The following is a 15,936-nucleotide window of genomic DNA, read 5'->3' on the forward strand; positions in this document are numbered from 1 at the left end:
GCATGATCGTAAATTATGCATAACATTGAGGAGAATTAAAATTCTAGTACACTTAATTATGCTCAGATGAAACCTGTACATAGACCAAAAAACAGTAATTTGAACCAGAACAAGAGGATACTGCATGGTTTAAAATCAGGGGAGGTGTGCATCCTCTCTCTTTACCCGTTTAATCTGTAAACTGAACACATAATTTGAGAAACTGGGCTGTATGAAGGAAAATACGGTGTCAGAGTTGTAAGAATGCGCATCAACAACATATGTTACACAAATTACATAACACTACTTATGAAAATAAACTAAGCACATACTGAAGATCAAAGTCTTCAGTATAGATTACTTCTCAATATCAGGAAAGCAATCTTTACAACTGGACCAGTAAGCAACATCCTGTTAGATGGTGAGAAGATTGAAGCTGGATTCACAGACAGCTCCCTTGGTAGTGGTAGTCAGTAAATCAGACATGCTGTATTAGGCATCTTCTTGTCAGGGATCATTTTGAAGTGCTAAAGAGGAAGGATATCAGTTTAAAGCCTAAAGTGCACCTGACCCAAACCATGGTGTTTTCCATTGTTTCATATACATGTGATAGTTGGACAGTGAGTAGGGAAGATCAAAGAAATGCCGTAGAATTGTGGTGTTGGAAAATAGTATAAAATATACCATAGGGTCCCAAAAGGACAAACAGATTGTTCTTGAGGGAAGTGCAAACAGGGTGCTTCCTAAAAATAAAGATGGTGACACTTTATCTCATATGCTCTGGGCATGTTGTCAGGAAGAGTGAGTCTTTAAAAAATGATGTCATGCTGGGAAAGGTAGAAGCACAGAGAAGAGGAATGGGTGGATTGACACAGTGACTGTAACAATAGGCTCAAGTATATCAGAATTGTAACTAACTCAGAGCTTATCCTCTATTGAGTCTCTGAGGACAGTAAATTATGTGGAGGAAATTGCCATTTTTCTCTCCTGGAGCCTGTGAAAAGCTTAGGGGCAGCATGAGCATGGCTCTTTTGGCATCCACTAATTTCACAAAGGAAAACAGTCCCCATCAACAATATTCACAGAACAAAACTAATTATTGTGAGACAAAATATGCCTCTCTCACTCCCCATACCTACTTCTAATACCAACACATTGCTAGAATAATAAAAGCTTTCAAGGTTTTCATTATTATTTTGCTGGGTTCACAATTCATTGCAGGGGCCACACTAAACTCACAGAATCATACTGAAGGATATGGAATTTACCAGGGAAGTTTACTGATTACAATTAAAATTGCAACAGAATACAATTCCTCATTAAGGGCAGCTTTTGAAGCATGCTCTCTGGTCTTTTGACCTTTAGCCTCACAGCTTAGGACAGTGTTACAAAGCTCTCTTAGTCCTGCCAATTTTGCTTCCACCCCTACCTTGTTCCATCTCTCCAGCAAGCTTTAAAGCCCTCTGGCTCTGGCTTTGTGGGGTGCAGCCTCAGGCCGGCATTGGCTCTGTTGATCTCTGTTCTCCACAGTGACTGCTGCTGCTAGTCCTTGATTTGACTTGCATGGGACTCTTTAGCCCTTAAGGACATATGCATCATTCTCTGATTCTTCTTCCTTGCTTAAGTTGAGATTCCCAGTGTCTGCCTCTGAACTCTTAATTTAAACCTGGCTGGTTAGTAAAACTAGCCAATTATTTTGCAGGTAAAACTAGCCAATTATTTTGCAGATAGACTACATACACTGTTTGCATATTTCTGCTTAGCCATTTAGTAACATGAAAGGTAATGGCCTAGGAAAGTAATTTTGAACAGTAAACTCGTGTGGGACTTTAGTACCACAGAGTCAGTACTGGATTTGAACTCCCAGAGAAGGTCATCTTTTACATTAGTTATGCAGTTCCCTAGAGGGTGCTGGTAGCTTAGTGATAAGGAGTTGCACTGCCAACCCAAAGACACATGGTTCAAACCCACCAGCTGCTCCATGCAAGAAAGGTGGGCAGTCTCCTTCTGAGTGACTTACTACCGCTAAAAACCCACTAGGGGATCAGCTGTGAGTTGATTCTGATTTGACAGCACACAATAACAATTCATTGAAACTCCCTGTGAACTATATACCTCCAAAGTGCCCTTAAATATAGTTGGTGGTAGTGCTATTTCAACCTTGAAATCATATTTAAATATTCATGAAGTCTAGAAGAAGAATTCTTTTTTGTTGTTGTTTTGTTTTTTGGGGTTTTTTTTTTAAGAATTCTTTCTTTGCCTCAAATTGTTTTCTCTTTGTGAGCAAGAAACCAATTTGTCAGTTGTATCCATTGGTTAATTAATTGGATGTATCATGGTTATTTGTTGGCTGCAATTCAGTAATACACAGCAACAAAACAAATTATCATGGTTATAGAAATCACTGTATACCACTTTTATATCAGGTCTAGGGAGCTCTGATGGCCCAGCTAGTGGGGAAATTGCACTGCTAACTCAAAAGTCACCCCTCTTTTATGCTTCAAATCTACCAGCTTCTATGAGGGAGACTGACAGTCTAAGAAATTCAGTGGAGAATCAGCTGTGATTTGGTTTCATAATCATGGCAGTGAGTTTTAGAGTTGGTATAAACTTACACAATATGCATTATTCTTTGTCACTGGTTTATTTAAAAAGAACAAACTAATAATATATTCAGAAGTTTTCCCTGTTATCAGTGAGTTAATTTTCAAAATTTCTCTTTTTTAATTGTGATTTTAAATGAAAGTTTACAGAAATGTTGGACTTTCATTCATTCATTCATTGTTACATATTTCCCTCCCTTCCCCTCTTCCAATTTACTTTTAAAAATGATTCATTAATTGTTGCACAGTTTCCTCCCTCCCTTCCCCCCTCCCTGGTCCACTTTGCAGTGCACCTCTTATTCTGGACTGTTGTCATCCAATAATTCCTTATCTTATATTCCTTTTAAACATTTATTTCCTTCATCTGTTCCAGTGCAGTGTTCATTTTCTGTCCCCCTTTCCTAATTTCCCCCCGGCCTTCCATGTCAGTCATGTTTTGTAACAGTGGTGTTATGCAGTCATCAGTTAATTTTATATGATTTGTAAACTTTGGAATTTTCTGCAATGTAGAATTTGAATTGTTATGTGCTGTTGAATTGAATATATTTCATAATGACCTTACGAAAAGCAGATCTGAACTCTTTTCTATCCTGTACCATCCTTATCATCCTCTATTCATTTAGTCCATTGCTGCAAATACTGTATCACTGTCTCTTTGAGGGCCTTCCTCTCCTTCTCTGACCCTCCACCTTCCTAGGGATGATGTCCCTTTCCAAGAAATAGCCTCTTCTAACAACATGTCCAAAATCCCAGATGAAGCTTCATCAGCCTGCCTCCAAAGAACTCTCTGATTGCACTTTGTCTAAGATATGTTTGTTCTTTTGACAGCCCATGGGGTATTCAGTAGTCTTTTCCAATACCACAACTCAAATGCATCAATTCTTCTGCAATCCTTATTCATTGTTCTCTCAGATATGTAGCATGTGATTGGAATCAGACACCCCTTAGTCTTTAAACTGGCATCATTGTCCGTCAGAACATTGGAAAGATCTCCAGCAGCAGATTTTCCCAGTGCAATAAGTCTCCTGGCCCCCTAACTGCTGATACCAAGGGTGCTGATTGTGGCCCCAAGCAAGATTAAATCATTGGCAATTCCAGTCTTTCTCCATGTATCATGATGTTGTCTATGGGCCTAGTGGTAATGATTTTTTTCCCCTTGATATTGAGATATAATCCTTATTGAAGACTGTAGTCCTTGACCCTCTGCAACAAGCACTTCAGGTCCTTCTCACTTTCAGCAAGCAAGGTTCTGTCATCTCCATAATGAAGGTTGTTGATGAGCCTGCCTCCAATCCTGACACCACACTTTCTTAATAAAGTCCAGCTTCCCTAATGATTTGCTTAGCATACAAACTGAAATGTGAGCTCTGGTGGCTTAGTGGTAAAAAAACTGCTCTGCAATCCCAAAGGTACACAGTTTGAATACTCCAGCTGCTCTGCGGGAGAAGGGTGTGCAGTCTCCCTCCATGTGATATACTGCCTCTGAAAATCTGCTGGAGGGTCAGCTACGGGTGGTTCCAACTCTGTGGCACACATAACAGATTGAATAGGTCTTTAGAAAGGAGTGCAGTTCCTTACTTACCACTGAGCCACCAGAGAACTCCAAGTCAGAAATTGAGTAGATTGTATGAATTTGAAGCCATTCGAGGTGGAGTTCTGTGTGGTTGTCTGTGCAGCCAAGAGTATTAGAGAGAAACAAAGATGGTAAGACTGCTCATATAGTTAGGTTGTATTAGCATGAGGGAATAGTTCTTGGACAAAGACATTGTACTTGGGAAAAGTGGAAGAGGAAGACTGTCAAGGTGGTGGATTGACACAATGACTACAAAAGTGGACTTAATCACAACAGGGATTGAGGAGAGTGCAGGATCTGGCAGGGTTTCATTGCTGTACCATGAGTCAGAGCTGACTGGAAAGCACCTTACAATACCACCATTATTTGAAACAGTTTCTCTTATGGGTTTATCTTAATACTGTACTATGTTGCAAAGAGCATGGATTCAGTTAAGAGACCGGAATTCTTATTCTGGTTTGATACTTTCTTAATGTTTTTGTTGAGTTGGATGGTTTACTTATCTGTATATTACATTGTATTCTTTTGGCCTCTAATATGCTAAACAACTTCTAAATACAAAATACAACAATGCATAATTCAGAACTCCGGTTTTTATCTTTATCTCATTCATTTATGGCATTATTAATGCACTTGGTGTTGGTTAGTGGAAGAAAAAAGAAAGAAAAACAGCCCTTTGAATAATTCAGCTAATAATTGATGCTTGGCTAAACTAATAGAGTAAGAGTTAGAATGTTCTCAGTATATATAATGCTAAATTATGAATTATCTTGCCTTTAAGAGATAGAAACATCATTTAGGTAAGTCAAAGGATATTGAATCTTTGTATCTACTACCACTCTTAAGTTAACTCTAAGCATTTGTTGCCAATAGTGTTTATTTCAACCTTTATTGTATACTCAGGGGGGTCAGTGGCCTAGTGGTAATAAGCTGCACTGCAATCCCAAATGCACAGAGTTTGAATCCACCAGCTGCTCTGTGGCAGAAGGATGGGCAGTTTCTTCACATGCGATTAACTGCCCCTCAAAGCCTTCTGGAGGGTCAGCTATGGGTTGGTTTCTACTCTACAGTACACAACAACATTGTATACTGTGATGCTCCTTAGTTGTAGAATATTAGTACTGGAAGACACTGAGATATAACAGAAGTCAAAGGCCTGCCCGTTACTATTTGGGGTATTTAGAATTATTAGATTATAAGTGAATTATTCTTTAAATAAGCTCTAGACTCCTCTGGTGTTCGAGAGAAGGATATAAGTTTTATTTGGGGTTGAGTCATTACCTGCATACACTAACATATAATTTTCAGTTGGTTACCTTTATAATCTGTAATATAAGCTCTGCATTTAGAATTTGCTCTACTGATATTTGCATTTGATCTAAAGAACACAAAACACTGATTTTTTTTTTAAAGTAAATAATCTTTGTGGTATTCTTTTTCTTCATAGCCAGTTCATCCTGCAAGGAACTAATTAATTAATAATGCCCTTTATTTTATTTTCAGTTTGCCTTTGGTCGAAACCAGAACTTAGCCTATATGTACTGCTTTAACCATTGGAAGAATGACAGATGACAAAGATGTACTTCGAGATGTGTGGTTTGGACGAATTCCAACATGCTTCACACTGTATCAGGATGAGATAACTGAAAGGGAAGCAGAACCATATTATGTAAGTATATTGATGAGTATAAATGAGATTCTTAACGTGGAGTAATTTTTTCATTGTTGCATGTTTTCTAGTATTTTATATACAGTCATTACATTCTTTTAATTGATTTATATACAATCAATATTCTTTTTCATATGGAGATAGATATATATATCTACATATGGAAAAGAGTGAAAAAGGAAAGATGAGCAGAAAGATGGAAATAAAAATCTCCTATAATCTTATCAAGGAGTCCTGGTGCTACAGTGGTTAAAATGTTGGGCTGCTAACCTCAAAGTTAGCAGTTCTAGCCCACCCAACTCTCTGAAAGGAAAAGTGAGGCTGTCTTTTCTTGTAAAGATTTTCAGCTTTAGAAAACCTGCAATGTGGTTCTTCCTCAGTCCTGTAGAATCACTGTGAATTGGAATCACCTTGACAGATTATACTGGATATAATCCTACCACCCAGGGAGCAAAAACACTGCTCACATTGATGTGGAATTTTCTCCACTTTCTCTTTCTTATGCATATGTAGTAAATAATATTGGAATAATAAGCTACATAATACTCTGTTATAAGAGTTATTTTGAAATAATAGGCTAAGATAGAATTTTGTTATATTTAGATGATCCTAAACAAGTGGATAACAAGTCATTTTTGTATTCATTGAACATGAGTATGTAGTCACATGTTCATTTACATAATACTTAATATGGAATTTATATGTTTAAAATAAGAATTTCTGTGTATAAACTTAATGGGTATGAACTAAAGAGTTATCAGTTCTAAAAAAGTTTAAAATCTCTTCTGATTTTGTGTGCTCTTCCTTTTCTAAGTGCACATATAATCCAAACATACATATCTGTCAGAGATGGTAGCACCCTGCCTACCTACTGACTAAGAAATACATCAGTTACCTTTATTCTAAGGTTTGGTTTATTTGGGGTTGTTGGGTGTTATGTGTTGTTTGGGGGTTTTTTTGGTTGTTTTTTTCTTTCTCCTTTTTGGTAATTCATGTATATAAAGAAAAAAAATCTTTACCATCTGGCTTTTATTTCATACAAATAGTTGGTATTCAGAGAAAAAAAAGCCTCACCCAGACTCATGTTGGGATTTGTTTTGAATTTTCTTACTTGAAATAATAATTTCAGAGAAAGCTGACAATCTTTCCATACATACTTTCAGACATTTTACCTCTGAGAATTTCAACAATTTTTTTACCATAGGAATTTTCTATTATTTTGCAGAGATTATTGGCAAAGAAATTTAAGAACTAGCCCGTTTTTTAGTTCTTAATTTTTTTAATTTTTAAATGAAAAACCTTTTAAGGTTGGTTTTTATTTGAATTACCAATATATTGAAACTTGTGCTAATTTCCACTCATACAATGAGACTGATTGTCATCTTTGTTCAACCTTAACCATTGCTCACAGTCCTTTTCTATTTCCTTACTTGCTGGTCTCGCCCATTCTCTACTGTCCTGTATCAGATCTCCTATACTCTCTGAGCCTTGACCTCACTCTTATGTTCTTAACAAGGGATCTCACTTTCTACTTCATAAAGAAAGCAGAAAACAGGAATCGATTGTATCTTCCTTAACTTTGTCATGAAGTCTGCATGACCTGTCTGCATGCACATATAATTACTTTTCCTTCTCCTCCCCTCACCCAGTTAAGATGAAAAAGGCAATCTTTTCCTTTAGGCAAGACCTCTTAAGTTCTAAATCTTCTGCCTTAGCTGGAAGCTGGTAGTATTTTATATTCCCCATCTGCCCAACCCCTGCTCTTTTCCATTTTATTGTCAATTTCTTTCTGGGAACTGGCTCCTTCATTCAACTTAAATCTTCCTAAACCATTCCTATCCTAAAAGGAACCATCCTCTGTTAACTCAGTCGCCCTCTTGCTTTCCCTTCCCTGTCAGAATTCCTGGATAAATTAGTCTATGGTCCTTGTCTCCTCCTTATTTCCTACCACTTCACTAACTCACTTCTAGCCACCTTTTCACACTACTTCTACCAAAGTCGCTATTGTCATCACTTTTGCCAAACTTGGAGTATATTTTTGAATTTTCATTTGCTTGCTCTCTCAGCAGTACTTGATATTTTGACAGTTTTTCCATCTTTTGACACTGTCTTCTCTCACATCACTATTTCCTAGTTTTACTTTTTTGCCTGCCCCTCTCTCATCTTCTCCCCCCACCAAAAAAAAAGGCTCTAGTTTTCTTTGCTGAATATTGCTCCTTTGTCAGGTCTTTTTCCTGTTGGCCTGTCTTAGGGGCATTCTACCCCTATCCCTACCCCTCACCCACACCCTGCATTGGTTTTACCTGGGAATTTTCATCCATTTTTTAGGACATTGTGTCTTTTATTTTTTAATTTTTTTATCTTAAAATAACAATTTTTTTGTTATACTAGTTTATTTACAAAATTCTAATATATTCTTTTACACACTAGATTCTTCCAAGTTCTGTCACACGCCCATCAAATTGTACAACCCCATGATTAACCCCCCCCACACACACACACACATTCTCATCCCTTTGCGTCCAATCCCCCTTGGATCCTAACACTCATTCTATAATAATGGTTTTGACAGCTCCCAAGACTTCACTCCTGAACTCTTAGCTTGTATATGTGATATTTCCTGACTGAGTTATAGGAAACCGGACTAGTCTGTACCTGCACAAAACCTGGCCCTTTGCCATTAGTATTCCTCTCTTTATCAAGTTGGGCCTGCCATCCACCTAATTAATTACTCATACCAGACGAATGGGAGTCATTTTGTGGCACTTCCTTTTCCCATACCCATGACATCTCATCAGTAATTAATGCAGCTAATTTTAAAATCTCAAATCTCTTATCAAATTTTTCTACCACTTTTATCACCACTGCTAACACCCCATTCTATACTACTATCTAAAAACTGATGGATTGTGTAATACTGATTTTCCTGCTTTTCTCTGTTGGCCACCTGTGGTTGTAGTGATCTTTTTGAAATGTTCTTGCCAGCTTAAATACTTTAGGGCTTTTTGTAGAGAGTGGTGCTACTCACCCAAAGGCACTGCCTCTGGTGATTCTAGCTTACTTACCAGCAGTGGGTGGGAGAAAGGAGGACAGTCTCCTCCTGAAAACCAACAGGAGGGTTAGCTGTGAGTCACTTCTGACTTCCTGGCAGTGAGTTTGAGTTTTGAGTAATACGGTTGATAAAGCTCTCTTTTATCTGGCCCTGTGCTTATGTAGTCCTATTCTGCCGTGACTCCGCATTTCTGCCGTATTCTGTTCCTTACCTGAATACCCTCAAAGGTGTAGACTTCATCTCTCTTTACTCCTTTTCTCTTGTAATTTCTTGTCCAGAGTCAGCAGCAGTGTCCTCAACACCTACATATACCCAAACATCAATACCTGCTCATGTTCTATTCATTCTTTTTTGTCTTTAACTCTTGTCTTAAAATATACTCTCTGCCATCCATGGCCTTTGCTAATCCTGTGTTGTGCTCTTACATCAAAAACTCATACCTGACCCTCCGGTGGGTTTTCAGAGGGTACCGCACAGAAGGAGATTGCTCATCTCTGTCCCACAGAACAGCTGTTGGATTCAAACTGCATGCCTTTGGGTTGACAGCATAACTCCTTACCATTAGTCCCCAGAGCTTCTTCCCTAATCCTGTAGGTAAAGTTAAATCTTTTTGCTGTTTACTCTTGTAACACTTTTTTACTTCCTCTTTGCTAGATTTATCACATTGATATGTTTTTTGGTATCTGCCCTTCTTGCTACTATTTAAGCTTCCTGAGGGATATTCTCTTACTCATTGCTCTATCTCTGTTTCTAGCCTTACACTTTTGAATGAAATAATTCTTTTCCATGTCAGTTCTAATTTTTATTCTAGATTAGTAAATTTCCAATTTTATTATTGAAAATTATTGTACAAAATAGAATTTCATGTAAAGAAATACTGCTACTGTTATATTTTTTGAAACATGTTTCATATAGCTGTGTAAAACATATTCTTACCGGACTATTCATAGAAAAAAATAAACCACTGTGTCATCCTCTCCAAGAACTTTATACCAAAACTCAAGAACAAGAAATAACAAATTGCCTATAACTGCCAGTAGCATTTCCATGTTAGAGGAATTGAAAATAGACCACTGAGTTGCAGCAATAAAAGCAATGACTGATACAGTCTGGAGGTAACCGGCAGGGTGTCTTTTCACTGTTACACCTTTTCATTTTTACCTATTAAACTATTTACTATAGTTATTTCTTAATTCTACTGTAAATTCATTATAGTATCTTGCTTTGTCATCCCAAGATGCCCTTTGAAATTTTCTGTTCAGCTCTTTAATTTCTTGATTTCTTCCTTTAGGTTTGGCTTCTCGGCGCTCTAATGGAATATTCAGAGTCTCATCTGACAACCATTTTGGTCTTTTCTTCCTCATCAGCCTTTGCAATGATGTTTTGCATTCTTCATGGATGATTTTCTTGATAACCTTCCACAGCTCATTTGGTCAATGCTTATTGGTGTTCAAGGCCTCAAACCTGTTTCTGAGGTGGTTTTGAAATTCAAGAGGGATAGACTTAAGGTCAAATTTTGGTTCCTGTAGATTTGATTTGATTTTCTTGAACTTGCATATCAATAGTTAGTAGTCTGTCCCACAATTAGCACCTGGCCTGGTTTTCAAAGCTGATATTGAACTTCTTCAGTGGTTCTTTTCACAGATGAAATTGATTTGATTCCCATGTATACCATCCGGTGAAATTCATGTGTATAGCCTGCGTTTGTGTTTCTTATAAAAGATATTTGCAAGGGAGCTCTGGTGGCCTAGAGGCAAGACGCTGCACTGCAATCCCAGAAGTATGTGGTTCAAATCCACCAGATGCTCTACTGGAGAAGGAGGGGGCAATCTCCTCCTGTACCAGTCAGATCTGATTTGACGGTACATGTAAAAATAATACAATAAAAACAAAACAAACAAACAAAAAAATATTTGCAATGAATAAATCATTGAAAGTGCAGAATTCTATTATTCTATCTCCAGCCTCATTTCTGCCACTGAATCCATGTTTTCTTTCTTCCCTGTTCCCAACTTTTGTATTCCAGTTCTCCCATTATTATCGATGCATATTGATTACATGTTCGATTGGTTTCTGACTGCAGAAATTGGTAGAAATCTTCCATCTCCTCCTCTCTGAGTCAGTGCATATATTTGAATCATAGTGGTATTCACTGGACTTCCTTGTATGCATATGGATATTAACCTGTCACTCACCACATTGTATTTCATGATGGATCTAGAAATTACTTTTTTAATTATGAAACCATTCCCATTTTTTCTCACCTTTTCATCCCTGGCATAGTAGATCATATGATCATCTGATTCAAATTGTCCCATGCCAAGCTATCTTACTTTGCCAATACCTAATATATCAATATTTATTAGTTTCATTTCTTTCTTAAAAACATCCAATTTTCGTACTTTCGTGCTTCTCACATTCCACGTTCCAGTCACTAGTGTCAGCTTACAGCTGTTCCTCCTCCTTTGTGTTTCCATTTCTGAGATCTTAGTTTCAGTTACCATGTCTGCTAGTCTAAGTGCTAGTCTGAGTGTGCTCCATTGTACATAGGGTTTTCAAGGGCCTGTTACTTGAGAAGTGGATGGCCAGTTCTTCTTCCTAGTGTGTCTTAATTTGTTTTTGTTATGTTTTTTTTTAAATAATAGTATCTGACAAACTAGTATTTTACAGAAAAGAGCAGATGAAAGACATTTACCCAATTGGAAAAATGACCGATAGATTTAATGTTGCTACCCACCCTGGCCACATGTATTTTGACCTACCCCTTTCCCTACTCCACCACCTTTTTACTTCTGCCTACACCTTTCAACACCACTGTCACCTTGACCAGCCCTTGATACAATGGCTTAAATCTCAAGCCATCAGGATTTCTGTGATTCTGAACACCTCATGTTGCTGCCAGACTTTTACGATGTGGCTAGTATCTCTTCAGTTTAAAAGTCTCTAAGTATAGCTGTCGGGTACAAGTATCAAGGACAGCTTATTTTCTCACAAAGTTCTGAGAAAAAGTCCTTTGTCTTGAATTTCAGCTCCCGGATTGACTTCTTATGGATTAATGCCCCTTCTCTTCCATTTGCAGCAAAGTGCTGGTGCAAGAGGATAGTTTCCCAGGAGGGAGTGATGTGTCCTTTAGGACTGGTGCAGCTCAGGATGACAGAGCAAGATACTATAGTGAAATGTGCAGAGAGCTAGAGGCAGAAAGAAAATCAAAAGGACTGAACTCACTTAGCATTTCTTAAGCTGAAGGAATTGAAAAACAAATTCAAGGCATGAGTGGTTATACTCAAGGATGCTTTGGGCAGCGTGTTAAATGATCTAAGAAGCATTAAAAGACGATGGAAGGAGTACACAGAGTCACGGTACCAGAAGGAATTGGCTGACATGGAAGAATTTCATGAAATAACATGAGCAAGAGCCGATGGTGATGAAGGAGGAAGTTCAAGTTGCTCTAAAAGAATTGGCAAAAAAACAAAACAAGGCACAAGGAGTTGACAGCATACCAGTTGACCTATTTCAGCAGACACTGTCCTGGATGTGCTCACTAAGTTGTGCCAAGAAATCTGGAGGACAGCCAGCTAGCCAGTTGACTGGAAGAGATCAATATTTGTTCCCATTTCAAAGAAAGGTGACCCGACAGAGTGTGGAAATTATCAAACAACATCAATATCACATGTAAGCAATTGTCCAAAAACGACTGGAGCAACACGTCAACAGAGGACTGCTAGATGTGCAGGCTGGATTTAGAAGAGGTCATGATATTAAGGATATTGTAGCTAATGTTAGATGGATCTTGGCAGGAAGCAGAGAATACCAGAATACTATCTGTGTTTCATTGACTATGCAAAGGCTTTTTGACTGTGTGGATCGCAACAAGATGTGGCAGACTCTGCGAAGAATGGGAATCCCAGAACATTTGATTGTGCTTATGTGGAAACCTATATGTGGACCAAGAGGTAGTTGTTAGAACAGAGCAAGGAAACACTGCATGGTTCAAAATTGGGAATGTTACCCACCATGGGTGTATTCTGTCTCTATACCTTTTAAATCTGTATGCCAAACAGATCATTCGAGACGCTTAGCTGTACGAGGAGGAATGTGGCATCAGGATTGGTGGAAGATTCATCAACAACCTGTATTACTCAGATGACACAATCCTGCTTGCTGAAACTGAGGAAGGCCTGAAGCGCTTGCTACAGAAGGTCAAGGACTGCAGCTTTCAATATGGGTTGAAGCTCAACATCAAGAAAACAAAGATTCTCACCACTGGACCAATAGGCAACATCAGTATGGATGGTGAAGAGATATAGTTAACAGTTTTACTTTGTTTGGCTCCACAGTCAACACTGTTGATATCAGCAGCCAGGAAATCAAGAGACAAATTGCATTAGTAAGTCAGCTGTCAGGGACCTCTCCAGAGTACTGAAGAGCAGTGACATCAGTCTGAAGACTAAGGTGCACCTGATCCGGGCTGTAGTCTTCGCAATTAAGTGCTATACATCAGAGAGTTGGACAGTGACTAGGGATGATAGAAAGAGAATTGATGCCTTTGATATGTGGTGCTGGAGATGAGTGTTGAATATACCATGGACTGCTAAGAGAACAAACAGGTTTGTTCTAGAGATGGTGAAGCTGGGCTGCCCCTTAGAGCCAAGGATTTCTGACATACTTTGGACATGTTGCAAGGAGGGACCAGTCCTTGGAGAGGGAAGGCACAGGAGAGGAAGACCCTCAATGAGATAGATCGATTCAGTAATTGGGATAGTGGGAGTAGGTATGTCAGAGACAATGAAGTTAGCACAGGATAGAGCAGGGTTTAGGGCTCTTGTACATAGGGTCTTTTGAGTCTCAGAGCAATTCTATGTCACATAACAATAACACAAGAACTTTAATAGCTAAGGAAACCTAAAGTGCTTTTGCAGAAGCTCAAAGACTGCAGCTTTCAATATTGATAGTATCTTAACATCAAAAAGATAAATGTCCTTATCATTGGGCCAGTGGACAACATCATAATCAATGGAGAAAGGATTAAAATAGTTAATGATTTTTGTCTTACTTGGATCCACAATCAACACCATTGGTATCAGCAATGGAGAGATTGGGAAAGCGATAAATAGCTTTGGGCAAGTCATCTGTTAGGGACCTCTCCAAAATACTGAAGAGCAATGATGCCAGTTTGAGATGCACCTGGTTTAGGCGATGTCTTTTGAATTACTTGCATCTGAGAGCTGAACGGTGAATAAGGGTGATAGAATTGATGCTTTTGAGCTCTGGTCCCGGAGAAAAGTATTGAATATCCCATGGACTGCCAGAAGAACAAACAGATATGTCTTGGAAAAGGTGCAGCCAGAGTGCTCCATGGAGGCAAGAAAGGCAAAGCTTCATCTCTCATACTTTGGGCATGTTGTTCGGAGAGGCTGTTTCTTAGAAAAGGATAACATGCATGGAAGGGATGGAGGGTTGGCAAAAGGGTGAAGGGCATGTTGAGTCATTGAAATGGATTGACATGGTGACTGCAGTGGGCTCACAAGTATCAGAGATAGTGAAGATGACACAGGGTAGGACAAGTTTCAGATCTGTTGTTCTTTGGCTTGCTAAGAGTCATACTCTACTAGATGACAACTAACAACAAGTGTAAATATTGACAACTGAAGTTGTAAATGTTTTCGTCCTTCTTGAATCTATAACTAATAGCCTTGGTACCAGCAGTCAAAAAAGCAAAAGTCATATTGCACTGGGAAAGTCTGCTGTTAGGGACCTCTCAATTAAGAGCAGTGATGTTAGTTTAAAGACTAAGGTGTGCCTGATTTGAGCCATGATCTTTTCCATCTCCTACTATGGACAGTGAATGAGGAAGTCAAAAGAAGGATTGATACCTTTAGTTGTGATGTTGGAGAAGAGCTCTGCATGTACCCTGGACTGTCAGAAGAGCAAACACATATCTTAGAGAATGTTCAGCCAGAGTGCTGCTCCTTGGTAGCAAGGATGGTGAAGCTTTGTCTCACATACTTTGCGCATGTTGTGAAGAGAGGCTGTTCCTTAGAAAAACACATCATGCTTAGAAAGGTGGACAGTGGAAGAAGATCCTCAATGAGATGGATTGACACAGTGAAGGCAGCAATGGGAACAAGTATATCAGAGATGATAGCCTAGCAAAAGATAGACTAGGGTTTGGATCTGTTCTTCATAGGGTCGTTGTGAGTTGTACTTAGCAACACTTAATAGCATCAGCAACAACAACAGCTGTAAATATTTATATCTGTGTAAATTGCTTCCCTAAAACAATTTGAAATAAGAATCTAACTTCAGAGGAGTGAGGGAGGTCCATTCTTTTGAGAATGGAACTTTCTAATAAATCTATCTTTACTATTTTTTTAAAGAATCCAACTGCATTTTAACACAAAGTCTACCTTAAAATAAGACATTTAAAAATATTTTTTTGGTTCTTTGACCCATATGACTTGACATCTGTAATTCATTCACCAAATGTTTATTCTCTACCTGCTGTGTAAAGCAAACACTATTGGACGTTGAGAATATGGCATCACAGAGAACAAAGCAAAAAATTAAAAAAAAAAATCTCTAATGAAATGGAATTTACATTCTAATGTTCTTTCCTGTTTCTGTTTTTTTTTAAATTGTTGTGAAAAGACTTTGTGAATTCCTAGCAATTTTAATTAAATCAAGGGCGTGTATTATTTTTCTCCAGAGTAGCTGATTTCTCATTAGTTGAAGTTTGTCTTCCTTATTTCCATCTCCCTGTAGAGTGCCCAGCAGTCATTTTAAATTAGATTCAGTAATATAAAACTTGTTCTACTAGTAGATTATATTTGTTTGCTGTTGGGTTTTTTAAAATAAATGGCTAATTTATCACAGTTTTAATTTCTTAGTGCTGTCCATAGTATTGATTCTGTTATTTTTTATTTCAACAAACCTTTTTGGTGTTTTTATGTAATAGCAGATGATTTCAGCCCATTATGTAATTTGTGACATTCCTGTAAAACATGTTATTTTATATATATTTTTTATTTTATTTTTATTTTTATGTGTGTATCGTCAAATC

The 15,936-nt window shown here is 38.0% G+C and overlaps 1 protein-coding gene across 2 annotated transcripts in view; it reads left to right on the plus strand.

The window, feature by feature from the left end:
• The first annotated feature begins 5,658 nt into the window (after positions 1 to 5,658).
• Positions 5,659 to 15,936, plus strand: part of ATG5 (autophagy related 5) — a 121,879-nt gene continuing 111,601 nt past the window's right edge. For both annotated transcript variants that reach the window (XM_006881178.1, XM_006881179.1), the window contains exon 1: positions 5,659 to 5,824. In XM_006881178.1, the coding sequence (XP_006881240.1) occupies positions 5,717 to 5,824 (108 nt within the window). In that variant the 5' untranslated portion in view covers positions 5,659 to 5,716. The remainder of the gene's footprint in view (positions 5,825 to 15,936) is intronic.

The sequence above is a fragment of the Elephantulus edwardii genome, unplaced genomic scaffold (genome assembly GCF_000299155.1).
Source record: "Elephantulus edwardii isolate Elephantulus edwardi_28Jun2011 unplaced genomic scaffold, EleEdw1.0 scaffold00013, whole genome shotgun sequence".
Taxonomy (NCBI): Eukaryota; Metazoa; Chordata; class Mammalia; order Macroscelidea; family Macroscelididae; genus Elephantulus; species Elephantulus edwardii.